This window comes from Tinamus guttatus, unplaced genomic scaffold (assembly GCF_059628265.1).
Source record: "Tinamus guttatus ecotype Peru unplaced genomic scaffold, ASM5962826v1 Tinamus_guttatus_pri_ptg000713l, whole genome shotgun sequence".
Lineage (NCBI taxonomy): Eukaryota > Metazoa > Chordata > Aves > Tinamiformes > Tinamidae > Tinamus > Tinamus guttatus.
Genome location: NW_028289247.1, coordinates 142,229 through 169,196, shown reverse-complemented (window position 1 = coordinate 169,196; position 26,968 = coordinate 142,229). Strand labels below are relative to the sequence as shown.

Genomic DNA, 26,968 nt, shown 5'->3' with positions numbered 1-26,968 from the left:
TCCAGGACTTCAAAAAAATCTGAACTTCCTTCTTTTCTCCATTCCAGTCAGACAATGCTCTGATTTAACACTCAAAAATAAGAAGCCAGGGTTGGATATGTCAAAGGCAGGAAGCCCAGAAAAAAAACATTACATAGCATACAAAAGGAGACTTGCCGTTTTTCAAAAGTTTGGGAAGAGGAAGGAACAGTTTAAACTTTCTGAATAAAGTGGGCTATCTGGACTGAAGAAAAAGACACATCTTTGGAGCTTCTCTGCCAAAAAAAAAACAAAGCCTTACTGCATACTTAGCACAGCAGCAGCATCGATGATGCCCAGTTTGACAGCTGTCCCGGTGACGATGGTGCAGGTAAAAGGAACCTGCAGGAGGATGCTCACTTCCCCAAAGGATTCATTCCTGTGCAGCTGCCCCATAGGAACCTTTTTGTTTTTTCTAACCTGGTTGAGAAACAGAGATTGCTTTGTTTAGCATAGCTTCACAGCAGTGAGGAATAATAAGAACAATTCTCTACATTCTACTTAACTTACTTAAAAGATAGTATGCTATCTTTTATAGATAAATATATATATAGAGAGAGTGATGTATACATGTGTACACACAGAAAAACCATCTAAATCATCTGGAAATTAAAGTCATTTTACTTTGGGTGATTGTGCATACCCAAATGCTGTTGTTCTGTGAGAAAATGGGTCACGAGTTTTTGTTTTAGTGCCTGAGAAAATTCAAACACTAATTTCCTTCCACATTTCAAGTGTAAGTACAAGTAATCCATTGCCTTTTTTTTTTCCCCTGGAAATTTAATTTGATGTGCTTAAAAAATAGCACCAGCCATGCATTAAATCTTGATAGTTCTGGTTTTAATACAGATTTATGCATTTTCCTATTTAACTTTAGGCATTGCTTTTCTTGATGATAAGTCCTATGAAAATTATTAAAGTCACAAAATTAAGGACTGTGAGAAAAGATTACGCAATATGGCCTTCTGAGAACTGTGGGATATTGCTACAGTGCTCTGAGGAAGAATAAACAAATCTAACTTTATTTACAGTGGCTAGCGATATTTGGATGCACCACATTGAATGTGGTGTCCAATGTAAGGAACTCAGATGACAGAAATCAGCTTATTAATATCATATGTCCTCCCTCTGTACATGTAAGAGATTAATACAGTGTGCCTTTTTTTTTTTCCTAAAAAAATGGATTATTGCAGTCCTTTGTCCCCATCTCCCTTCATCGATTATTATTTCCTCTATGTTCTGCCCTAAAACATCAATTGCAAGGATGGGAAGAGAGAAGCAAGAAAATCTTATTAGGAAAGGGGTACCTGCAATGGTGCAGAAGGCAACATGGCAGCTGAGAGATATTCTGTGGCTTTATCTATGAGCGGAGCACCCTTCTTATTCCTCAATTAATGTTATCAAATCTGACCTAGGCACTTCACAGAGCATCAGAAAACTCAAAGGCCAAATCTAAATTATTGAGCAGAAGTATCCCATAGGCTTAGCTGGAAACCAAATTTGCCAACTGTCTACTTTGCTTAGCAACGAGTGCATCCCAAAAGCTGGCTCTGGATAATCCATACTGATTGACCCAGCAGGAAGAAGGCACAGCAGGAAAAAACTCATGCATGGTCTTCGGAATGCTCTCAGACGTGCACATATGCAGAATATGTAGGGAACCTATGTTACTTCAAAGACCAAATGCCTTTGGACCTTACAGCATTCGCTTTGCACCAATGTCTCACAATCAGCAACAAAGAGGCAGGAAGCCTGGAGGTCCTTCCAAAAAGGGAAAGACTGCAAGGACAGTAAGATGTTTAAATTAATAAGAATTACTTTAAAAAAAAAAAGTTTAAAGTGAATTTTATTTCTCTTTCCTCTCCTCCCCTTCCCTCCCCTCCTCTCCCTTCCTCTCTCCTCTCCTCGCATCTTCTTTGTTTTGTTCCTAAGCAGAACCACTTTTTCATAGAAATGCTGACATTTGCTTAGCTGCAACAACAGCCTCTAGAAGCTTATCCTCACTCTTAAGAAACAACCTGCTCTTGCTGCCCACCCCCATGTTCATGTCTGGATGTTCCCAGTGGAGGTGACTCATTGGAGGTGACGCTTCCTCCTCAGCTCAGCTCTTAATCCGTTCTCTGTGAGGTAGTCTGTATGTCCATGGGGAGCTCCTCTATGCTGGCCTCACCAGCAAAGGAAACAATATTCAGCTGCTCTGTCTGCCATGCTCTCCCACCTCTCTGTGTCCAGACATGTCACTGGGCCCCCATTTTGGAGAAACGTCCTTTTTTCTGCTCCGCAGGTAGAAAGCCTTCTCTTCCCATTGCTACTGCTTTTTTTTCCTGGCCTTGTTGTTGATTGAGAAGTGCTGTGGGTGCCAACACAGCACTCTGGCTTTTCACACAGACGGTATTTGTCTTGTAAATATCTCTCCAGTAATAAATATGAGGCTTAGGATTTCAAATGTCGGAGACAATAACCAGCAAATCCTCATTAAGAAAGGGTTATAGACCCTCCTACATCAAGCCCACAACTTGTGCTTGGTCCATAGCACATCTCCTATAAAACACATACAGTTCTGATATAAAGTTCTCAAATAGAAGGAACTTCACCAAGTCTATGAATTAATTTCTCCACAATTTAATTGCCCTTAAAAAAACAAGATTTATGTCCCCATTTTTGCAATTTTGGCTTTCAAATAAAGTCTGTTCTGAATGACACTTCCTCTCACAGTTTATTTACAATGTCAAAACTCTTCCCTATTACAGGTATTTAATTGATCAAGTGACTTACATTTTTGAATGAAATCAATAGCCTCAATAGCTCAAAATTCATTGCTCTGAGCATAAGGAAGAAATGTCAAGGCTGTGTCCACATGCTGACTGTGCAAACAGGTGGTGACAGCATCCAAAGATCAGATTAGGACACCTGGTAATCATTCCATGGCACCTGTTTAAGTGGTTGACTACGATTCTCGGATCCACATTTGTTATTTTCCAGAATACATTCTCCATTTCATGTACACAAAGCTATGCCCTTCACAGTAGAAACATCCTTTTGGGGTTTCGAAATTATAAAAAACTTAACTCACAACCCATACACACGTATATTATTTTTTTTATAATCTGTATCACTAATTATTATTCTAATCTATGTCATCTCACAATTTCATGAGGAATTTGTATTTTTTTTTCTTTTTGGGTAAAGGATATATCCTTGGGTAAACTTACCAGGAAATTCCTGACCAGAATAGGAAAAAAAAAAGGTAAAATGCTGATAATGGTGATTTTTTAAAAAGCTCTGTTGAACTTACCCTTTTCCCTTGTGGCAGCTCCACAAGTGCTTTGACTTCTCTGTAAATATTGCAGAAACCAGAACTAATATATCCTATGAATGCACTTATTTCGCCTGCTTTTACTAGCTCTGCAACAAGAAAATCAACACACACAATAAGGATGTTGTAAAAAGTTCTCTTAAGTCAAAAAAAATTTAAAGGAAGATTTATAAAGCACTGCAAAAATAAACTAGACATATAAATTTCATTCGTATAAATCATTCTTTCACTATTAAACCATGTTCAGCTATGCTGTCCACTGCTGGGCATCTTCAGAATATCTATGAGGTTCCATTCATAAATCACTAATTTTGGGTTGGGATCTTAACTTTACTGGTAATTATATACATATTTGCTACCACAGTAAAATTACAAAAACAACCCCAACCCACCAAAATATCAACCACCTACTATAAAATTATAAAGGATTTCATTTTGAGCTATTTCTAAGGAAACGGTTTTCTCAAAAAACGAATAAAATTTTCCAAGAGTATTGAGTTTTTCGCTTGAAGTCAGACCATTTTAAAAATATAAAAATCCTAAATTCTAGTGTTTTCTCATGTATTACTCAGCTTCAAACCACAACTGCTAACATCTACAATGACACGAGAAAAGCACTATTGTTACTTTAATTCCACAGAAACATAACGTTAAGTCAATGGTCAAATCCTCAAATTGGCATAAACTCACTTAATTCATAAGAATCTCACTTAAAACTGTGACAGTAAAAGACCTAGTTCAAATACTTATAGGATTTGTTAAACACTCCTTTTATAAACATTGCTTTCTTTTTTCCTTTGATGAAGAAACAGCTTAGATATTCATTTTTCTCCATCCCACATTTTCTAACCTTGGGAAAAAAACTATTTTATAACTCTACTGGAAAGATTTGCAACTCTATTTATTTATCACTTATTTTACAATTCAGACGACACTAGCAATGCTACAATGCTACTGCTAGAGAAACTGGTTGAGCAGCCATGCAAAATTAGATATAGGACTTTGAAATTAGGATCTGGTGTAATTTTACTTTTCAGTGAGGTAAAACAGCTGTCAAGCCAATTCATCCACACTGATAACCCAGTTTCTGTGCTCCTTTTGTATGGCCAGGGGACACTCTCCCTCCCGCTCTTCCTCTCTCTCTCATCTCTCTTTATCTCTCTCCATCTCCCTCTCTCCTTTTCTCCTTCCCTCCCCCTCTCAATAACAGAGTAAAGAAGAAAGTGATGTCTAATCTGCTGTAGCTTCACAGGATACTCAGAGGATGACAGATTTTTGAATGGCACCTTCTCTGAAACATTTTAGGATTGTGCTGAAGGCTTTTGAAAATACCATTCTGAGGAACACTTCAAGAAATACGTATTTTGTTTTTTCCAAGATGTTTCTCCTCTGAAATTAGGGAGAGTTTATCATAATCTTTAATGGGAGAAGAAACAATGTAATCCTTAGTAACATTGAAACCCTACCTACAATCTCCACTGAGGATCTAAAAGACATTCTAGCAAGGAATACAGAGAAGAACAGTATGTGCTGAACTTTTAAAAGTGTTAGTACCAATAAAAAGGAATCAACCTGAGGATCATGTAATCAGTAGAGAAAATGTTCCTCCTAAGCATCACTGGAAACATCAAGAGAATATAAGCAGTTATGAAATATATAAAACTTCTGAAAAGAGTTAGAAAAATATAGACTATCAGAAAAATAAGCATGGAAAGATAATGAAGCATAAGTGACGCCTTGTGAAATGATGCAATGCACAAATTAAAGCAAAAGTTTGAAATGATGAAGACCTAAAGAAAATACATTAAGCTAACATTTTGCAATTCTTGAATGAAAAAGCTAACACTAAAGAGAGAGAGAAAAAGACGTCTGAAATATCAATCATAGAATTCATTAGTTCAGAGAAAGACAATGATTGTTTTGCGCTCTCACTGTGGAAATATTACAATGAAATTAAAAAAAATAGGAATTTCTAAACAATTAATCTCAGGATTCATCTCAGTTAATGTAAGGCTCTGCTAGTTAGGGTGCCTAGTCTATGTTCTTTTTCCAGCCACACATACAGTAAAGGGACAGCTGTGAGCACAGCTACAAGGTGATTCCTCCTCACCCCTTCATGGTGAGGCAACTAGGAGAGATTTCACTCTGTCAGAGGTGGTTCTGAGGAGGAACCCTCCATCCTCCTCCTTCAGGACCTTAAAGATGGTCTAGATAACTATGTTAGTATTGAGTATGTACTTTTCCTTGGCTAAACTCAGGTGAGATTATTGTGAATCCTTTCCAGATCAGTTGTTATCAAGAAATACCCATCAATTTTCCCAGGTATCGCATTTTAAAAACTGCACAACGAGCGGGTTGAAAAGAGAGTCTGTAATGATACTTCTTGGACAGAGCTATAACTCAAAAGCATGATTTAAGTGCATGCAAGTGTTAGACAGCTAGTGCTATTGGTAAGTTATCATGCACCTAGCTTATTAAAGCATTTCTGAAGATGCTTTATACACAAGAACATTTTATTTTTGTTAAATATTAGTTTTGTTTGTTAAACAAAACAAGCATCTGTGTAGATAACTGTACCCAAACCAATTTAACCTGTTATTAACCATTCCCTTTTATTGTATTTACACATATCTTCTAGTTTATGATCACCTAAGAAATGAAAACTTTTCATTTGTCCTATTCATAGTTACTTATAGATGTTACCATCTGCCCAGATATTTAGTCAAATTATTGTTAAGGAACTGTCATTAACTCTTAAAAGAATTTGGAAAGTGAAGACAGTGCAAAGGTCTTCTGCTTTCCTGAACCAGAGACCTGCTCATGGCACTGTTTTTTTGTTTGTTTTTTTCATTCAGCCTTGCATGTAGCTCTGGCGATGGGGATGGAATGAGCGGCATGAGGAAATGTGACCAGTGGATTCACTATTCATAAATGTACTAAGCAAATACAAAGAATTATGCAAAAAGGAGGCAGAAATATTAATAAGTAAGTTTGTATATTTCTTATGTACTCTATAGTTGGTAAGATAATCCTAGCATGCTCCAAAAGTGAGACAGAATATGTAATGTACAGAATACACAGTAGGGCCATGTGACATGGACAAGTCCTTTGACTTGTCCTTTACAAGGATACTTGTCCTTTAAAAGGACAAGTGCAGGGTCCTGCACCTGGGGAGGAATAACCCCAGGCACCAGTACAGATGAGGGGTTGACCTGCTGGAAAGCAGCTCTGTGGAGAAGCATTTGGGTGTCCTGCTTGACAAGAGGCTTGACAAGTTGACCATGAGGCAGCAATGTGCCCTCGTGGCCAAGAAGGCAAATGGGATCCTGGCTGCATCAGGAGGAGCATTGCCAGCAGGCGGGGATCCTGCCCCTCTCCTCAGCTCTGGTGAGGCTGCACCTGGAGTATTGGGTGCAGTTCTGGGCTCCCCAGGACAAGAAGGACATTGAGCTTCTAGAGAGGGTCCAGGGGAGAGCCGCAAAGATGATTAAGGGACTGGAGCATTTGTCATATGAGGAAAGACTAAGCGAGCTGGGCCAGTTTAGCCTAGAGAAGAGAAGACTGAGAGGGGATCTGATCAATATGGATAAATATCTGAGGGGAGAATGTAAAGACAATGGGGCCAAATTCTTCTCAGTGGTGGCCAGTGACAGGACAAGGGGTAATGGGTATAAATTAAAACATAGGAAGTTTGATCTCCATATGAGGAAGAACTTCTTTCCTGTGAGGATGACAGAGCCCTGGAACAGGCTTCCCAGACAGGTTGTGGAGTCTCCTTCTCTGGAGATCTTCTAAACCCACCTGGATGCCACCCTGTGCCACGTGCTCTGGGTGTCCCTGCTGGAGCAGGGGGATCTCTAGAGGTCCCTTCCAACCTCAACCATTCTGTGATTCTGTGACATAAATGTATATAGTGGAGCCTTTTTTAGGACACCTTGTATAATAACTTCCTTACTGTGGAGAAGTGGGATCTTAACTATGTGGGCAAATATCTTGATAGCACAGCTTTGTGAATTATGTATATTTATATAGATTTGCACATACACACCTATGCACAGTTATAATCATAAATATCTTTATTAGCTCCCAAATCTTTACATAAATGTTCAATTACTATATAAGGCAGTTTCATTTTGCCTATGTGGCTATGACGAAGCTCGACACATGCCAATGTTAAATGTTTCCACAACAACTAGTACATATAAAATGGAGAAATGATAGAGATGTTATTAAAAAAAAAGAAAAAAAGACAAAGTTAACCACGTCAAGTAAGTTGATAGTCCGATCATCTAAAAGCTTCATTTTATATAAATTATTAACCCCTGGTTAGCAAATGATATCCATCTACCAAAGACAGTACACAACAGTCTCCTAGTTATGCTTCATTATTAGTGGCATCTAAGTAGCCAGAGTATATTCTACATTATGAACTGGAATCAGTTGGCAGCAGAAAACCAAATAAGCTGTAATTTTTATTTATTTCAAAATATTTTGAGGTAAAGGAGGTCAGGTGATTCAAGTAATGAAGTACACTGATTAGCTTTATTAAAAGCCTTTAGCTATTGCTTCAAAACAAAGCAAAACAAAACAAACAAATGTAGTAATTCTAACCTCAATTAGGATGTGCCCTGGAGAAGAAAATGAGAGTTGTAATAACACTTTAACATATGAAGAGGTTTCTCTCCTTACCACAGCAGACTTTGAGGCTTTCAAGCTAATATAGTCAAACAACAGAGGATGCACCAGAATTTTCACTCAGTGCAGCTCTCCAGGTTCCGCTTACTCTCTTTCTCCTTCTAATTCCCATGTCTAAGAGTAACACAGCTTCTTCCAGGAGCATCACTTCTGTCTGTAGATCTTCATCAGATCAATTCTGGTATGGACCACAGCATTCATCTAGATCCACAGACAGGGCCCACATTCACTGGTTTAGGTACAGTCATAGGCACCCTGCTATCTGCTCCCAGTCTTCCATGTATGGCAAGGTCTCATCATGTTTGGGGAGGCAGAGACCTCTGAGAGGCTGTGTGCACTGAGAGGACAACTGGTAATGCACTAAGAGCTTGTCATGAGTATTTGTGAATGAGCTGAAATGCTTCTGAGAAGTCAGTGCTGTCCTTTAGATAAGTTGAAAAATTGGCCATAATACTGTGTCCTGATTTTGCAAAAGGAGGTACCATATATACTGCAAATTGATACTTAAATATTTTGGATGGACTTACTTCTTTAAAAAAAAAAAGGCCATTTTTCTTGCATAATAATTTTGCATATTTTTCCTCTATCTCCTGTCCAAATATGAAGAGCTGGTACCTCTTCAAGGACAATTTTCCAGAGTGGAAAAGTGGAAATTTAGACAGTACAGATTGAATGAATTTAGAGTTGTTGAACAAAAGACTTTCCTCATTGTATATTTCAACAGACATAGCATTGTATATTTACAAACAGACATAGCAGAGAGATTTCTGAAGCTAGAAAGCTGAAATCTGACAGCGAGACATGCTATATAGAGAGGTGCATTTCAGCATGCCAGTGAACAGGCTTTGATATAGCCAAAAAGAACTTTTTAAATAGCAACTGGCATTTGCAATGCATATCTTTAAACAAAATTTTTTATAATAACTATTTCTTCTGCATATCAAAGTGAAGAACTGACCAATTAAATGTTGGATATGTCAGGAGCTTATATGTAAGAATTGTAAGCCTGACTAGGACAAAACTATGAACAGGAAGGGGTTTTCTTTCATCTCCCTCACTCTATTTCACAATTTTGCCTGTTTCCTTGTCCATAAAAAGGAGAAGATAACATTGATTAATATTTTAAGCTTTTAAAATTGTTGAGGAATGAGCTGTGGTAGAAAAAAAATAATTCTCATGGTAGGGTTGTTTACATGAATGATACCACAGTAAAAATTCCTTATTAATGTCCTTCCAAAGAGACAACAACAGATCTCCTTTAAAATGATATGGACACACAGAATAATTCTTTAGGTCTTCATTAGCAGTATCTTTTGAAACTTAGATGTCTCCAATATGTATGTTATCAGTAGTTAGTATGTCCTTAGAGCTTTCATTCTTCCATCTACATCTGTGGACTTTTCTCATATGCACAATGGGTAATAAATATATACGTGTATATATATGTCTGAGAATTTTGAGAGGAAATAGGAAGGTGATTTCATGATTCTAAAAGCAAAGAGTAACTCACCACTTAATATATAAAAATATGCTTCAGTTTTGAAAAGGGAGGACCCACACTTCTTTATGTTGAAGCGTTGTGCTGGCACTGTTCTGTTCTTCTGGAGAGGGAAAATGGCTGGATGTTTTTGGAATGAGATCAAGGGCAGCCTCAAGTTACAGAGAATGACTCAACCAATGACACTTTAAAATAGCAGTTTAACAATTGTTTCAAGAATTTCTTTGGGATTTATTTTAGTGGTATAATGAACTCACTTGGTTTTAATAAATGTATAATGACTATAGGATTTCCATTATAGTTCAACTTGAATTTAATGCATCATTATTTTACCTTCACTAATAATGATATAATGCTAAATTAAATTAACATGCTCAACATATCACTGGTTAATTTAGAACACAGGGGAGGTCTCTCCAAGGAAGTTATAAAGAAATCCAAATTTCCTGCCTAAATCTGTCTGTATTCTGCTCTTCTTGCAGACATTCCCAGACAATGGCTCATATTTGCTCATACACAGTCTTTTTTTTTTCTTCTTTTTTTTCTTTTTTCTTTTTTTTATGTTTTCTAATAATACACAGCCTAACTCTGTAAGTAAATGCTGTGCTCAGCCATTCTGGAGTTGGTGACCATTGAAATGCCTAATTAGGTGCAAACTTCTTTTATCCCCCATGTTCATGGTAGAGAAATGTAAAACAGACACATGCCACCAGTCGTTTTTATTATGTCTCAGATAATAACATGTTTTTTTCAGCCCATATCATAATGTATACAGTGTCCTTTCATAAAAGGACAGCATGCAATGGATTCCGGAATGGCATGTGAATAACCTCGAAATTTCATTATCCACAGCACTGCATTAACGAAAGCCCATGGTGAAATTCTCACGCATTTCAGTAGGCTTTGGTCCTTAATGAATTACCGATGGTGGACTGTAATAGTCTGAGTTTGTATCTAGCCTGGTTACCTGGCCATGTTCTGTAGCACAAAATACGTTTAATAATGTCTGGCAGGCACAATATGAACTCCTATTTCAAAAGACCTTGTGAACATAATTTGTTATTTAGTCAGTACCAAAATTATACTTTCAAGTGAACATCATTTATGTCTGCAGATCTAGCATGGAATAAATAAATAAATAAAAATATTGCTCTCTGCTCTATTTATGAGGTCATAAACATTAGTTTTGAAATAAGCCATTTTCCATCATTAACATATTCAGCTTTCCAGTATCTGCATGACAGACTGCTCTTTAAGGTCAATTTAACCCCCTTGTATATTAAAATGAGCATACGTCAAACATGGGCTGCAGGATATTTAATTCAATGTGTTGCTATGAATGCTAATTATGCTTTTTGGGGTTGTGAGTAAGGGTCGACACAGAACAGATCTCCAAGATGTCAGATCTGTGGCTTGGAGATGTCCATGCAAATGCTGTCTGATGGGATTGTGAGCTACAATTCAAGCACAGAAAGAGGAAAGAGAAAAGCAGACTGAATTATCTGACGGCTGGCAATGATGTCTTAATTCTCATTTTCTAACAAGGGTGAAAGTTACTCACAGCCAAGTGAGGCTAAACTCAAAGAGAGGAGAAAGGGAAATGAGGAGAAGTTAAAACAATGAAAAAAGGTAAAAGGGCAAAGGTAGAAGAGTAAATTTAAAGTTGAAGTTTGGAGCAAATAGCCAAATCGGATTAGATGAAAGCCTTGTCAAAACTATACAGGGCTTTGAATGAATAAAATTCCAAGCTTTGTCTGCTCCTGCAGCTAATATTAATAAATGTTTCTTACTGATCTTCTCAGCTGCCCATCAAGACTAGTGATAATACATTAAATCCTATTTCTGTGCCTTAAGGCATGGACATCTTTAAGCTTCATCTTTATTTATCAGTTGTTCTCTAAACAATGATTAGGTGTCCGTGCTTTCATTTAGTTCAAAGATGTCATGAATTCCAATACAATAGGGCATTGAAGAATGAAATGAGGACTACACTGCACTACATGGTTCATTTTCATTAGCAGTAATGGTCTTTCACAGCTGAATAACCAGGAACCTACCAGGTAAGCATTACAGGAGATGTTCTCTCAATTACCATATCTTTTTTTCAGAATACCTGACTGAATGTATTTGTTCTTTTGGGTAATCAAATATGTGCTTAATTTGCAGCAGATTACGTTTCCAATCATAAAAAGTTATCACTGTTACGACCTTGAGTTCTGTGTGTTGTGCAAGGACCAGGCCTCACTTGCATATGCCGAATGCAGATTAAAAGAATTAGCTCGTGCTTTTGTTGTTATTATTATTATGACGACTATTTTGTTCTCAAATACAAGTTTCTAGATATTATCTAGACAAATATCACTGACTGAAACACTGGTAGTTGAAGCGCAAAGTATAAAATTTTGTCAAAGGAAAAACATTAATATTTGCCGAAAACACATAACGCCTGAGAGCAGCTGATCATCAGTGTAACGTTCCTGGGTATTTTTCCTGAACAGCAGATTTAGGGCTTAATTCAGCTAGTACTGATACAAAAAGGATCCTTCAGAACCCTTTGGACCCCATGGTAAATATTGATACTGGAAATGTGGGAGATCCTGGATTTGAGTACTGCAATTTGAAGGATGGTTCAGCATTCATTGCAGGACAAATAACTCCTCCTCTCATATCAGACTGCTAGTTAAGAAAGATCAAAAACATATTCCTTCTCCCTAAAATGTGTTTCCTGTCTCTTGTGGAATGTTTTAAAGGAATATTTCTTTCAAGTTTCCTCACTATTTATTTACACATTCACTGGTATTATTAAAAATGTATCCTTTTTTTATCCCAGTACCTAATTTTTTCAAGCTTCCGTCAGCCCTTCTGCTTCAGTCAGTGGTTTCATATAGTCAGTAAATATTTTCCAGCTTCTTCAGAAAATAATCGAACTCTCTGTCTGAAACTCTAGAAGAGAAGCATTAAAAATATATACAAGGGCAAAAGAGAACAGTCATTTCCTCAGAATGAAATTGGTTTTGAAAGTTTTCAATCAAAGTATTTATATAAGCTGTGTTATGCTGGGAATTTTTTCAAATTCCCCTGAATTGCCTTCCACTATAGGGCAGTGAGTTTCTCAAATGTCACTTCAGCAGCACCTTCTGAGCAGCTGCCGGAGCAGCACTCCTGTCTCCAGGCTCTCTGTTCCCAAGGACACTAATGGCAGGGAGCAGCGGGAAGGGAAGCTTTGCTGCGGGAGCCAGACCGGCTGCCTCTGGGGATACGGCGGGGAGGCCGGAAGGGAATATGCTCTCTCCCTATTATTTCTTTGCATGGGCCATTGAAACAAATTGAAACACTAATAAACATATATACAGCCATCAGCTACTAAGCAAGCATGTTGAAACAAAATATTATTTTTTGTAATGTGCCTTTTCAACTCGTGAGAAACTTCATGGTGCAACGGGTCTATTTTGTTGGATCAGATGATTGCATTTCAACTCTACTTTGTGTTTTTATACACCGAAAAAATGGTATTACTAGGCTGCTTCCCCAAGAATATATTCTAGACACGCATATCACTTAGTGTTTCAATTTAGTCTATTTCAACATACAATATCAAGAATAAGCTCAGGATCCTGAGTGAGCTTGAGTGCCTCATTTTTAAATATCACCATAAAAGTGTCCTTTTTTCCAATATATTCAGCATCTGTTCTCATTGATGTTCCCTTTGGTCTTAAATGAAAACTCAAGGGTATATTTCAGATGAGGCACTGAAAATTTTCAAGAAAAGCTTAAAACTAAAATTAGAGTTTTCAGCATTTGAAAACTGGAAAACTGAATTTGACAAAGACCAAGAAGAACCAGACGAAAATTAAATTCTCTTACTCAGAAATCTTGAGACTTCAGAAATATTTTCCTGTTATAGGTCAAAACAAAAACAAAAACAAAAAAAAGAACTAGGAAAAAAATAAGATGGGCAAATTCATTCCAAATGTTTCATTTCTGTATCTGAGAATATTACCTGTGTATTATAATTAGTTAGAATTTAAAAGCAAAGTGTCATTGTCATAAGAGTTTAGAACTTTCATTGAAATAGGAAAGTGAAAAAAAAAAACTGGCACATCTTTCAAATTAATATATATATATAAAAAATTCTAATTTAAGAATATGGTCAAAACTGACTTTCTTCCTCTTTGCTAACATACTAGTGACAAATTCCAGCCACCTCCAGTGACAATCACCAGAGAAAAGTGAATACACTCAGCACGACTAAAACTTTTCTAACTGTTTAAAGTGAGAAAATTGACAACAAAACACTTCTTGCTTTGAGGACGAAAGGGCCAATCTTCCTTTCTGCCAAGCACTTCTACTTCAGAAATATTAGCACCAATCCAGAAGTCACTGGCCTTATTTCTTCTACTGCAGGTATGTTTAGAGCAAAGTGAAGAGCTCTTTGCACTTCATCTAATCTGACAATCAGACTTCTCTCCAAGGTATAGCAGAGAATTAACTTTCTAACTGAGCAAGGACGAACATTCTTGAACTGAAAGGAAACCTATATAAGTGCTAGTAAGGGAGTGTGTCATAAAATACTCATAAAAATATGCAGGCAGTGTTCCCAAGGCCTGCTATCAGAGGAATACTATCAGCAGGATTTTGCAAATGAAGCAACAACAGAAAGGAAATATACTTAAGACACTACAGATCCTGGACTATAAACATTTTGGGGAGGATGTATTTTGACACTGTGGCCCATGTCTCATAATGTTTAAAAGGAGAAAATAAAGTAAAAAATATTTTTTTCTTTTCTGTCCAGAGAAAATCAGCCAAATCTAATTACAAAGGCATAAGTGAATGTAATTCTAACCGATGTCCTAACCCTGCATATCCAGCACCTCTAAGTAATTTTTCCCTCTTACATTTTTCCAAGAAGCATGGTCAAAGCAGTTCAGTTTGTGATGGGAATGCCTACTGTCATTTTGCATGACTTTAACTTCAGACTTATTTCTGAAAAAAAGAACTTATTCTGCCAGGCTCATGCAGGTCCAACTCTCATGGCTATTTATCATCTTATTTTCCATAAAAGCTGCAAGATTGCAGAGTTCTGCTGATGCCCTCATTAGTAATATGAATATGTAGGAATCCTCTTGTATGCAATTTCCATGCCAGACAGCTCAGATACTGAGTTACAGAAGGATATCATGCATTCAGGAGTCTGTAGGCTTCTCATATATAAATATGGAATCCTGCAAAAGGGTAGACCTTTCCCAAGAGCAGAGAGGACGCATGCCATGGATACGTGCAGATAGGACACCCGCTGGGTGGCCTGCTGCTAATTATCTTTGTTGGAGCATTTTTATCTAAGGCCAAAAGTGCTCTCACCCCTTCCAGCACAAAGAGATGATGGAGCACTCTCGATGTGGAAGCTGCGCTGTCTGCCATCTGCTTCTGCTCAAAGGGCCCACCACTGCCCACCACTGTCTACAGCCTCTCTTGGATGCCACCATTTGCATGAACTTCCTTGGCTTCCCCATCATCACTTTGTGCAGGAAATGTGCGGAGGGAACAGCACAGCCCTGGGCACCGCATGGGGCCACCTCGGAGGAGCAGCCTGATGTCTAGCAGGGACCAGCACCCAACCACGATGGTGCTCCATCCCTGAGGAAACTCCTGCTGGACCTGGGAAGGGAGGATTTATACCAGTACGAAGTGATGGAGGGGCACTCAAGCAATTAGAAACAGTGTCTCAATTACCAGTGCCAGCCAGCAGATGAGAGGCAGCAAGATCCCTCTTAGCTACAGCCGAGTGTTTCCAAAGTCAAGCATGTCACCCCAGACTACCTTCAGTGACAGTTAGAGCTAATTTTTAATTTTGCCACGAAATGGACTGGAAGGGCTCACAGAGACAGGAAACAGCTGAGAAGCAGTTTAAAAAGCTGCTTAAACCGTTCATCCTCCTGGCCTCTCAGCAGGCGTTGCTGACTGCTGGCTAAGATGTGGTCCTGAGCGTTACCCACATAAATGGACTTTACATGGGCAAACGTATCAAATGGAGATGCAAGCCTGATGCACCAGCAGGGAGGCTATGACTGTCTTTGGGATTAAGCTAATTATATAATGTTGGAGATCTAGCCAAAGTTTCACTGGAAAATCACGGTTCACTCAACTCATAATATTCTGCGTAAAATAAAATAAAATACTTCATAAAAATCAAGGTGAATGATCTCTGCTGTAGATATTGATATTTCAGTAAAAATAGCATAGAAAAAAATCAACATATCTAGCCCCAACCAAAGGAATGTTTTAAAAGCAGTAATATCTGTCCTGTCCAAACCAAAGGCTAATTATATAACTAAGTATATTGCTTGTGAACTGAGCACCAGCTTTGTATAAATACTTTGCAGAGCAGGAAATTAAGTCCTTTGAAATAAATCACAAAGCCATCCTTACTCTTCACTCTTTACCAGATTGTATGGAGCATTCAAGTATGCCACTCAAAAAGGAAAATTTACAGAGCGATACTGGGCACTCCACCCCACTAAATACTCTTCTGTTTGGTGTACTCAGGTCTGAAAAAGCTTATTTCCCATTCCAAGGCAAAGGAAGGGACTGAATGTGGGATTATCCAATGTTTATGAAGTGTTCTGCCAATCAGCTATCCTACTAGGAACATACCCAGAGCAACAGCTTCTCCTATAGCTATGGGATTCTAAGGGATTCTTCTCTATAAATAAAAGTCTGCTTTTCTAAATCAGAAACCAAAGAGTCGTTGCTTAGTTAATGCTCAAAAACAAGTGATCCAATAAATAAGAGAACAAAGTTTTTAATTTGTCTTGACTTAATGAATCAGTATACATTATAAAAAGAAATCAGTTAATGAACTGAGAGTAATTGAATCTAGGAATTGGTGGAGGTGAAGTGGATTTTTGGTGTCTGTGAAAGCTTCAGATCCTACCAGCAGTCTGCTTAATCTCAGCATCTCAGGTTTTTTTTCAGGTCAAGAAAAGCAGAACTCATCTTCAGCAGACCTTCAAATCAGTGTTAAGACCTTTGGCCTGCTTTGTTCCATAAATATAATCTTAGGCATTGAAATGATTTATTCATTTACATATAAAGAACTAAATGTACTTTCAATAAACACTGATGGTCCATGAACTTCTCCGAGCCTTTAGATTCATTCTACGAGGTGCTCAGCACGACACAGAGAGCCCAGGCTGTTTGGTGGGTTCCGAAGAAGCCTCCTGGATTGAATGCCTGGGGTCACATATGAAGATAAACACTTGAACACTTTCAGGCTTCAAGATAAACCCAGCACTGACCTCTGTGAACCATGAGTATAGAGTAAGTTTCAAAAAGGTGCCACGACTCTTTACCATACGTGTAACGATGCAGTATGGCCTTTGCTACATAATTTAAAAGTTGCTTCAAAGTAGGAAATACACATTTATAAAAAATGATCCTTTCAGCTACTCAGGAAAATATTTTTGAAAGTTATCTTAATGTAATGTGTGATATATTGCAAGGACAAATAGACTCTAAGTGGCTTATGAGCTGTTTTTGATATACTAGTCTAATGTGTATTGTTTACATAAATTTTTCTGCTTTTTTGTTGTTGTTGTTATGCTGCTGTTTAAAGATTGAAACTGTAAAGTAATCCCTTCTGAGGATTAAAGTTCTTGCTTGAACAAGCAGCCATATATTTTCAGTGTTGCGTGGGGTATTAATCATATAATCTCCACAAGGTTCATTATTGAATTTAGCATTTTCTCAGCATACTAACTTAAGTGAAAATATGTTGTATGATGCTCTCCGACTTTCAGGTGTTCTTTTTAAAAATTATCAATAAATTCCCAATTATTTATAAGATGCCATAGGAAAGAAAAAAAAAAGTTTTAAGCTGGAACACATCATGCCGATATAAGGGGAAGCTTTTACATTTCTTATTTTTGCCATTGGTGCCCATGATAGCCTGCCATACAAATTAATTTGTTTCTAAAGACAGAAGTACAAAGACTCTGATGTTTCCAGGTCATTTACAGTGGTCTATCAAAAAGAATTAACAAGAGAACAAAAACTAATCAGCATGGTACAATTACCATCCCTTTCACAGGAAAAGAAGAAAGGTATTGTTTTTAAATTATCTGATTTTCAATAAACACTGAATTACTCTAACAGCAAATATAGTAGATATTACAAATACACAATACATAAAGAAATAATTGGTTGTTGTTTTCTCAAAGTCATTGTATTACATGCATTCAGAAGATGAAACATACATTTTTTTTCAATCAACACCAAATGTCAGCACCACAAAAAGAAAATGGGAAGAATGTGTTTGTTCCACTTGGTTGTTATTTCATGGAAGCGTCATTAATCAGATTTATAAAGCCCTTAGCAAAAGCAGCAGTACACTAGATCATTACTGACAGCAGTTTTTCACATTCTAGAACACTGAAAATGCAAAATTTTAATACTAGTCATTTCTCAAATTTGTGACGATAGACTGAAATCTGTTTTGCCATCTATTTGATTTTCCTAGCAACCACAAATTGATATATTATTACAAGCGCTTCTGAATTAATATTTGCAGTCTACTTCCTTCAGTAGCATTATACTAACATGCTGTTTCAAGTTAATGGAAATTGAACAAATCAGTATGCAGAAGAGAGTTGTTAACTACCTGGCAATAACCAGCTGAACTTACAGGAAGACTACAGTAACCAAAAGATGTGATTTTTTAAAAAAAAATGTTTAAAAGAGGGAGACCAACCAGCTTTGGAAACAAACATGTCAAAGAATAGGGTAAATAGGGTCTTTACAGGAAGACTAAACGTTTTTCACTAGAAAAAATATTTTCAGTGCAACCACTTGTTCTTGTCCTTTATGAGAGAATACTAGAAGAAAATGCTAAGTCTGTTTTACATAGGAAGTCAGATTAAACACACGGAAAAATCTCAAGCAGCTCTCGAACAGAAATTAATGGCAGTTTCTGTGGTTAATATTTGCCCACAAATATTCTGTCAGGAAGGTATATCACAGCATTGACTTGAGGATTTTTGTCTTTATTCTGCGAATGAACCACCCTAGCTTTTGCTCGTATAAATGATTCTATGTGTGCAGAAGACTCTGCCATAGAGTCTCACAGAAACCACTGATGATCTAAGAAGACTAAGGAGCTAACTAGGATCTAAGAAAACTAACAGCTTACAGAGAACTTGTGCAAGATCAGGCCTCTCATGAGAGTTATATGCTCATCTTTACCAATTAATCACACTGCAATTAATTCATAGGTGAGAGTCTTTATATCTGAAATCAACAGAGCTATACAGGACATTAAGATAACCCAGGCTGTTTAAAATTTTCTAAGAAATCTTCTGTGGCCCACTTCGCCCATTCTGTCCTGGATGTATGAGAGACCACTAGATTATACATCTATTTTCAAGAAAGAGGAAATACTTAAAAAGCACAACAAAGACTTGCAACCCTTTGTGACTTGAGACAAAATTCAGCAGAACTGTCTCATTTACATAGTTAATTAGCTGCATTAAGGCCATCAAGATGCAGATAATAAAGTGATCTATTTTTTCCTTAAATATGCATCAATAAAATATTGTAATTATCTTGATGTTTATAAAACATTTACTGTGTTAAAAAGTCCAGAATTTAGCTATGTGGCTTCCAGAGACTTTTGACTATACAAGAAATAAAATATGCTGTTACTAGATGTAGTATGAGCAGCCAGCAATTTAATTCAGTTGAAAATAATGAGTCTATGTCTCTCTTTCTTCCCAATAAATCTGAAATAAATTAGATAGTTGCAGACAGGAAAATCTTATCTGACTTTCTATAATGCTCTTGGTGTTCATATTGGTGTGTTTGTGTATATATGTATTATATAGAATCTTAATAATTAAATATAGCCCCCAAATCAGTGTTATTTTAATGAAAATATTTACATGATAATAAAATTTGCTAATGGAAATTATTCCAATTTTGGAGACAGGTAGATGGGAGATACTACATATTCGAATATTTCCCTTTTAAAAAATAAAAAACAAAAAGCAAGAGTAAGGATTCATCATTTCATCATTAATAAACAAGGTGACTTAATAGAGTATCAAAAATAAAAAACTCTTTACAGAAACATTCAGACAAGAATAGAACTACTAAAATGTTCTTTTTTTTTTCTCAAAGCAAGAGATGCATTTTACATTTCAGTTTCAAACTATTACTGAGATGAAACAGAAAAGAAGGTACCTCGCATTTCAAATGGCGGCTCACAGGAAAACTCTGGTGTTCAAGAAAGTGAAACAGAATTAGCGTGGTATTAGTAGTGCCCTGGTCAAATGTAACTTTACAGATAATTTGGGAATACCAAGCCACATAGATGATGATCTAGATATTAGGATATTTAAGAAAAAGACCTTTCATTCCACTTGCCTGTCAAGATATAAGACAAGCAAAAAGGGACACATCTCTATCACTGAGGATTCAAGGCCCTTATCCAAAGACCCTAATCCAAAATATAGACTCAAAAGCTACTATTGGAACTTTAATTTTCTTATTTGTGCTCCTAGATATCCATAGGGATTTTTTTTCAGCTTTGACATCACAGGCCAATCAAATACAAGTTTCATTCCTTAAAGCCTTAAATATTTATAAAGTTACCATTTACTTTCATCTGCCTTAAGAAGCTTAAACTCATGAGACAACCTCCAATCATGACGACCCCACAGCACTCCACACAAAGTGCCATGGCAGTTGCTATCTTCCCCCTTTCACCACTGCTCCTATCTAGCTTCTTGTCTATATAAGCAAGGTCACACAACTGCATCCAGTTACTCCTGAGCCCAGCAAGGGACACTAAATTATACCATGGCTCCTGAAATAAGCCCCAGCCTTGGGTAGGAAGAATAAGCAATGAAGCCCCCCTTTTTTTTTTTTTTCTCCTCGATACAGTGTTCTTACAGTGTTAATTGCTCTCAGTGATTAAAAAGTATTTTGTCATTACAATTTGTCTGGAGGTCTGCTTATGCTTCCTGATCTTTTGCTTTCTTCACTTGATTAATGCATCTTTTTTGTTCAGTTTTGATATATGCACATGAAGATAGGGATGTTCATACACTTCTGGTCCTTTCTAAAATCAAGGACAAAGAGCATTACAGGAAAAAAATGGTTGTGTCAATAAGCACAGTGACAATAATTACTTCCTTGGCTGCTGGTTCTCTGTTTGAAATGATCAGAAACCTTGTTTTGTTTTGTTTCCCAAATATTTCAAAAGCATGAAAAAAGACAAAAAAGGATCACATCATTGATTCCTCCCTAGGGATCATCTCTACTCACACAGAGACAATGGTACAATTGTCCATGGAGAAAAAGAACTACAAAAACAACACAGAACAGAAAGAAAAATCACAAAAATGCAAAGGGAGCACATAGATACATGTATTATTTTTATACAAAGAGAATCTCTTGAAATAGTGAGAAGCAGGCCAATAGCATTCTTCATGCTGCACAAAATGATTGTTGGCACCAAAATATAATTCATTGCCAGTAGAGCAGACAGCTGAAGGAAAAATAAGTTTTAACCAATGTGGAATAGGGATGGCATGCAAATAGAACCTACAGATTACTCATTGATCGAGGCCCCAAAGAAATCCACAGTTTCAAACTTATCTGTAAAATATATTTTACTAAATCTCTTTGCTCTCTAAATTGCGTACATGGATATCTAGGAAGTCATTAAGGCTATTCAGTTTGCAACCCATTAATAATTATTTAAAGAAGAAAGTAAGAAAAAGTACCTGAGAGGTAAGATTCAACTTCAACTGTCACCTGAATAAAAGTGTGGGGCTATGATTCCTTTAGGGAAATTATTTCCTGACTGGGAAAGTAGAAATTTAATGAATAACAAAGGCAGGCTATGCTTTTAAATAAAACAGACATTTTGTGTGTGTGTGTTGAGCTGTCTCAATATGCCAAGGTAATAGGTATGCAGTGAAAACAATTCAGGAGGTGTTAAAACTGTCCCCAGAGTAATGAAAGCAATTGTACTTTACATTTCTTGTAAGACAATTTTCACTAAGAAACCTATTATTATCAAACCTTTGAATGCTTATTTAAATTTAATTTAAACTCCAGAATCCTTTCATAGTAGAGATAATCTCGAAACAAGAGTGCTCAGTAGTTCAGAACAGTTGACCTGTGGATTTTTCACACTCATCCTTATAGCTCTGAATAAGCATATATTTCTTTCCTAAAAAAAGAAATTACAGCATGCCTGACGAAGTAGATAAATACTTTTCTTTGCAAATAGAAATGAAGAAGATGGTCCTGTTTGTAATCTTTGATTTTCTGTGTTAACTGCTAGAAATTTTACAGCATTATGCACTCCCACCCAAGTTGACACACAAGCAAGAGATCAAAACTAATTAAAAACTAATCTCTATTTATGGATTACACTTTTTAAAGAGTTCAGGTCTGATAGCTGTCATTTCACTGTCAAATATGCAACCATCTTCTCAAATAAGTTCGGCTCCAGCACTTCCCTCTGTTCTCTCCCAGCTAGAAGTTCTGTGGGAGCTGCTAAGGGCTGTGGCTTCTGTTAAAACCCAACCGCTTTAACAAAATCCATGTGTGTTTATGGCAGTAGCCACAATGCACTAGCTGGTTCTTCCAGACACTCAAAGTCTTTGCCCTGAGGAGTTCACATGTCAAGAACAGACATGTAGACAGAAACTAGGGAAAAGGCAGGCTCTGGAGGATGCCTTATGCCAGCTAATTATAGTCACCCTGGACAATGAGATGGAAAAGACACTGTATTCAGACTGTGTTTAAGCCTAAAGTTTGAATCACTGAGTATGCTGAATTGCAAATATTGCAATTAGAGGCAAATTTCATGCCGGGCCTGTTACTTACCACCACCACAGCAAGTACTAATCTCCATCTTTGGTGTTTTACTCTTCATACCAAGTATTTCTGGGAGAGACCCATATCCTATTCTTAGCTAGGAGTATGTGCTGTTAGCTCTCATTGAGACGGAACCAGGGAGGAAAGCTTCAGCTAGCTCTACTCTCAGCTGAGAAACAAAAACATTGGTAGCTCTTGTCTTTGAGCTGAATCCAAAGCCTCATTCACAGAAATGCACTTCCTTCCTTCCACTCCTAGAAGGCAGTGCCAGAAAGCACCTCAAAGAGTTTAGGGGTGCCTGTAATCTTCCGTTAAGGAGTTCTCATCCAGAAATTGAGAACCACCACCTAAAATTATCAGGAATAGTTTACTATGTTGTCTTCTAGCTATTGATTCACAATAGAGTGGCTTCAGCAATAAGGCTATCCAAAACTGCTCATGTTCACATTCATCTGCCAACAACAACTATTTATGGAACTCTTCTGAAGACAAGCCTTTTAAACCAGCTTTGTCATGGAAAGCTCTCACATGAGAAACTCAGCTGTGACTCACCTCCCTTTTGAATAGCATACTAATGTTGTCAGCATTAACCCCTCTGGCTGTATGCCTTTTTAAAGATTTCAAGACATAGCTGAGGTGGCATTGCAATAAACATCATAAGGGTGGAAGGGTAACTGCAGTGAATGAACCTAGGGACCTTCCAGAAGGGAAACAGGAAAAATTACTCAACTTTTTTATCTGATGCGTGGGCCTGAAATTGCAAATAGAACCTATAAATTCCATGATCTTTAGTTGGACTTTGTTGTTCTCTAAAAGGATTTAGACTTTAATTTGAGAAAACTGAGGTGCTCAGAAATCAGGGGCAGAGTTCTAGTCCACACAGAATGATTTACTATTTGTTGAAAGGATCCAGAATGTCAGTCTATTTCTTTAAGGTTCGTTTTCATCAAAACACTATTCAACTATTTGGCACTAGCTACATATGTACACATAGCTGTTTTGCAGAATTTATACTAATATCAGTCAATTAAAAAGAAGCCATTACAATCTACTATCATGAGGTTAAATTACTTACCTTGAAGATATTCAATAAAAAACCTGTCCCAATTAAGCAGAGTATGCTGCAATAATATTTTACATTTATACAGCACCTTACATTTGGTGTTTGGACAATTAGGCTGCGAGAGCAAGGCGAAAGCACAGCAGGCCCCTTTGAACAAGGCCAGCAGCTAACTGTCAAGTTGCTCTACTGCACAGTGGGAAACTTTTCACAATGACACAGAGCAAAGTCCTAATCTCACAAAATGTAACAGGAATTCTCCAATTTTGGGAGATAAACAACAGAACTGCAGAATGACAGTCCAGCATCACTGATATCAACCCTCACAATTCTAGACAGAAATTTTTCTAACTCTGCCTCAAATATAAAGGGACAATAAATATTTTAAACTTGCTTTTTAAACTTGTTACAAAATACCTCAAATAGAATCCAAAGCTTTTCTGGCTGTACTCTGTGCATATGTTCATTAAAATCCTTTGTAAAAACTGTACCTTTGCCAAAAAATTATCCTCTTCCACCTTTGTAGTGTCAAAACTTTAGGACTTCCCAATCCATTCATTGAAAGGCAGTAAATATTAGGACCTAGTTCTCAAGGAAACTAATCCCTCAATCTTTATCTGTAGGTCTGTGTGCTTACTTTATTGCTCTGGGCCTCTGTGAAATGAGATAATAATGACAATCATGATTTTAAAGACACTTGACTACACAGAAGAATGTTTTACATGTAGTTATGTGATTGTTTAACAATGAAGGTGTTTGGGGGGGTGTTTTGTCAATAAGGTATGCTGTCTACCAGGCCGATAGGTAACAAAGAATCATCCCATTTCATAATTTTTGCACTTCTAAATCATAGAAAAACTTAGTGACCTCAGCTATAATGGCAAGGGTTGATGGCTATGGTCAGTAAACTGAAGCCACTGCAGGTGTAAGGTTTAATTGAGAGGCAGATGTACAAAGACAGCAGGTAGAGATGGAAATTAGGTTAGAAAGGGAATAGAGCAAGGTGAATGCAGATTTCTGTAACCTAAATAAAACCATACACACTTAAACTGTGCTTGCCAATGCTCCATTCCTTGCAACTGATGTCAAGTGGTTAGTATTTTACAAGACACTCATGATTTTGCAGTATGTGTTCTCTAATATGTGCAACCATTTCTCCCCATTTTTCTGCTTTCTTTCAAAAAAAAAAAAGAGTACTTTTGCTTTTGAGAACTAGAGATGGGTACACATTTGCAAGCTGCTGTTTCACATGCACAAGAGGGTATTTTTGCTTGTACCCAAGATAAACTAATGATTGTATAAGCCACTTGCTGAGCTTCTAGCAGGAAATATACCCCATTGCTCACATACTGCTGATATTAGTCATCTAATGGGAAAGGCCAAATGCTTTAATCGCATCTCCTTCTCAGTACAATTTTATGGTGTACCTGTACAGAGGAAAAAAAAAAAAAAACTTATGTTAATAGGAAGATTGCAGCAGTAGCAAGGTGGAATGCCTGGGGTTTACACTACTGTTGCAGCACTGCTGAGCTCTAGTGGTTGAAAGCAACTCGTGCTGGATGCCAAAAGCAACCTTTGCCCAATGTTAGCAACACTATTTTCAACTCTGGTTGAAATCAGCACCCCTCCTGCTTAGCTGGAAAGGACTTTGAGGATGATGATGTGGATTGCCAGAAGCATACGTAAAGGCTAAAAGTTTTTAAAATGCCTGCAACAGCAGAGCTATTTTTTGCTCAAGTATGTCTTAGTTCACCTTTAAGTCTTTGTATTAACCTATCTTATGGTAGACCTGCCTAGGCAATCTTTTCCTATAGTTTCATAACAGAAGAGGCAAAACTGCTTACTGTAACATGGTTAGAAACATGTTTTTACATGACCTTCCATATAATAATTGTGCTGTTAAACAATTTCACAGGTGTTTAAGGCCAGTTACTGAGGGATCCGTGTCGTCTATTCACATGCATTTCCCAGTAACGGGTGTTCATCCTGATCAGCCAGAGAGGAACAGGATGAGGTCTTCAGTGCCATTTGTGTCTGTGTACTGCAGCATGTGTCTGCTTGAGCTGCTCTGTGTGGCCAGTGTGTGTGTGTGTGTGTGTGTATGTACCTATATCATATACTTATGTTTGTATATACATATTAGATATTTCCTCTTGGGAATCACAGAATCACAGAATGGTTAAGGTTGGAAGGAACTTCTAAAGATCATCTAGTCCAACCTCCCTGCTCAAGCATGGACACTTCTCTCAGTCGTCTCTAGGCTAAACAGACCCAGCTCACTTAGCCTTTCCTCATGAGACAGATGCTCCAGTCCTTAATCATCTTTGTCAGTTCTAAAAAGTTTTGTTCTAAAGTTTAGAGCAAAAGTTAGTGGGCTACAATCTTGCAAAGGTGAGCCAGGCCTCTTTAACCTCATAACTGTTTATCAGTTGATAAGTTAGTACTGACTGCTGCAGTATGGCATATCAGACAAATGCAACCCAGAAAAACTGCATTCTCTCTCTTCCCTAGAGAGTATCATTTGCATGTAGGCATTTTCTAGTGCTTTGAGAAGAATGCCTGCTTTCATTTTAGCATGCCACTTCTCGGAGCAATCTGAATGTATTTTGTTGTCTGTAAGAACTAAAAGTGAGGTTGTTATGATCAGCTACTGGGTTAGAGAGCAATAAGTAAGAATATTAAATCCACGCAGGGTGCACTGCACAACATCCTTGAGTAGAGGAGAGGCATGATCTTGAAAGAAGGTTTGGAAAAGCATTTTTGTTTGTATGGAGAGTTTTGTGTGGAGAATCAGAGGGGAAAGCAAGGAGTAAGGGAGTAATGAGGTTAAATCTGGCTTGTTTGCAAATTCAAATTTTACTTTTATTTTTCACCATGATTATTGTTGATTGATTATTGATTGTAATTTCAAACCAAAATTAACAACCTCATTTAACCACTATAAAGAGCGTACCTGATAGATAGGACCAAGCATGAGTGCCATTACAATTGAATTTCATGCCTACAAACCATCTGCAGCCCTGAGCCTAGAGCTTCTTTTGTCTGTTATATAAATAAATAAGATTAGAGAAAAAAAAAGAAAAGAAAAGAAAGAAAAATAAATCATATGTCTGTAATCTAAACAGGCTCTCTTTGGTCAATGATTCTTATCAGAAGTATCCACATCTAGCTGAACTTAACTGTTTTATTTAGGCAATTGCATGTCCCAAAACTATTAGAAGCTCTTCTAGAACATTACTGCAATAAACTCACCCAGAAAAAAAGGCAATTATATAAATCAAATTAAGGAGAAAACAGGATAAAGATTTCTAATGAGGTTATATTGCATATTCTCTATAGAATTTAGATGACTTTTCAAGATCAGCTATTATCACCTAATGGCTCAGAGTCTGAGCATATGCACTGATACATAATAGAGGGTAGCATTTAATGCTATGCATAGGATAATAATCATTTTAAACAACTAATTAATCGAAAGCTTCTGATAATATTT

The 26,968-nt window shown here is 37.2% G+C and overlaps 1 protein-coding gene across 1 annotated transcript in view; it reads right to left on the bottom strand.

The window, feature by feature from the left end:
• Positions 1 to 287: 287 nt before the first annotated feature.
• The window catches only part of CNBD1 (cyclic nucleotide binding domain containing 1), a 136,083-nt gene continuing 109,402 nt past the window's right edge, over positions 288 to 26,968 (bottom strand). Inside the window, 1 exon segment of the mRNA XM_088537010.1 lies at positions 288 to 438. Coding sequence (XP_088393136.1) covers positions 288 to 438 — 151 coding nt within the window.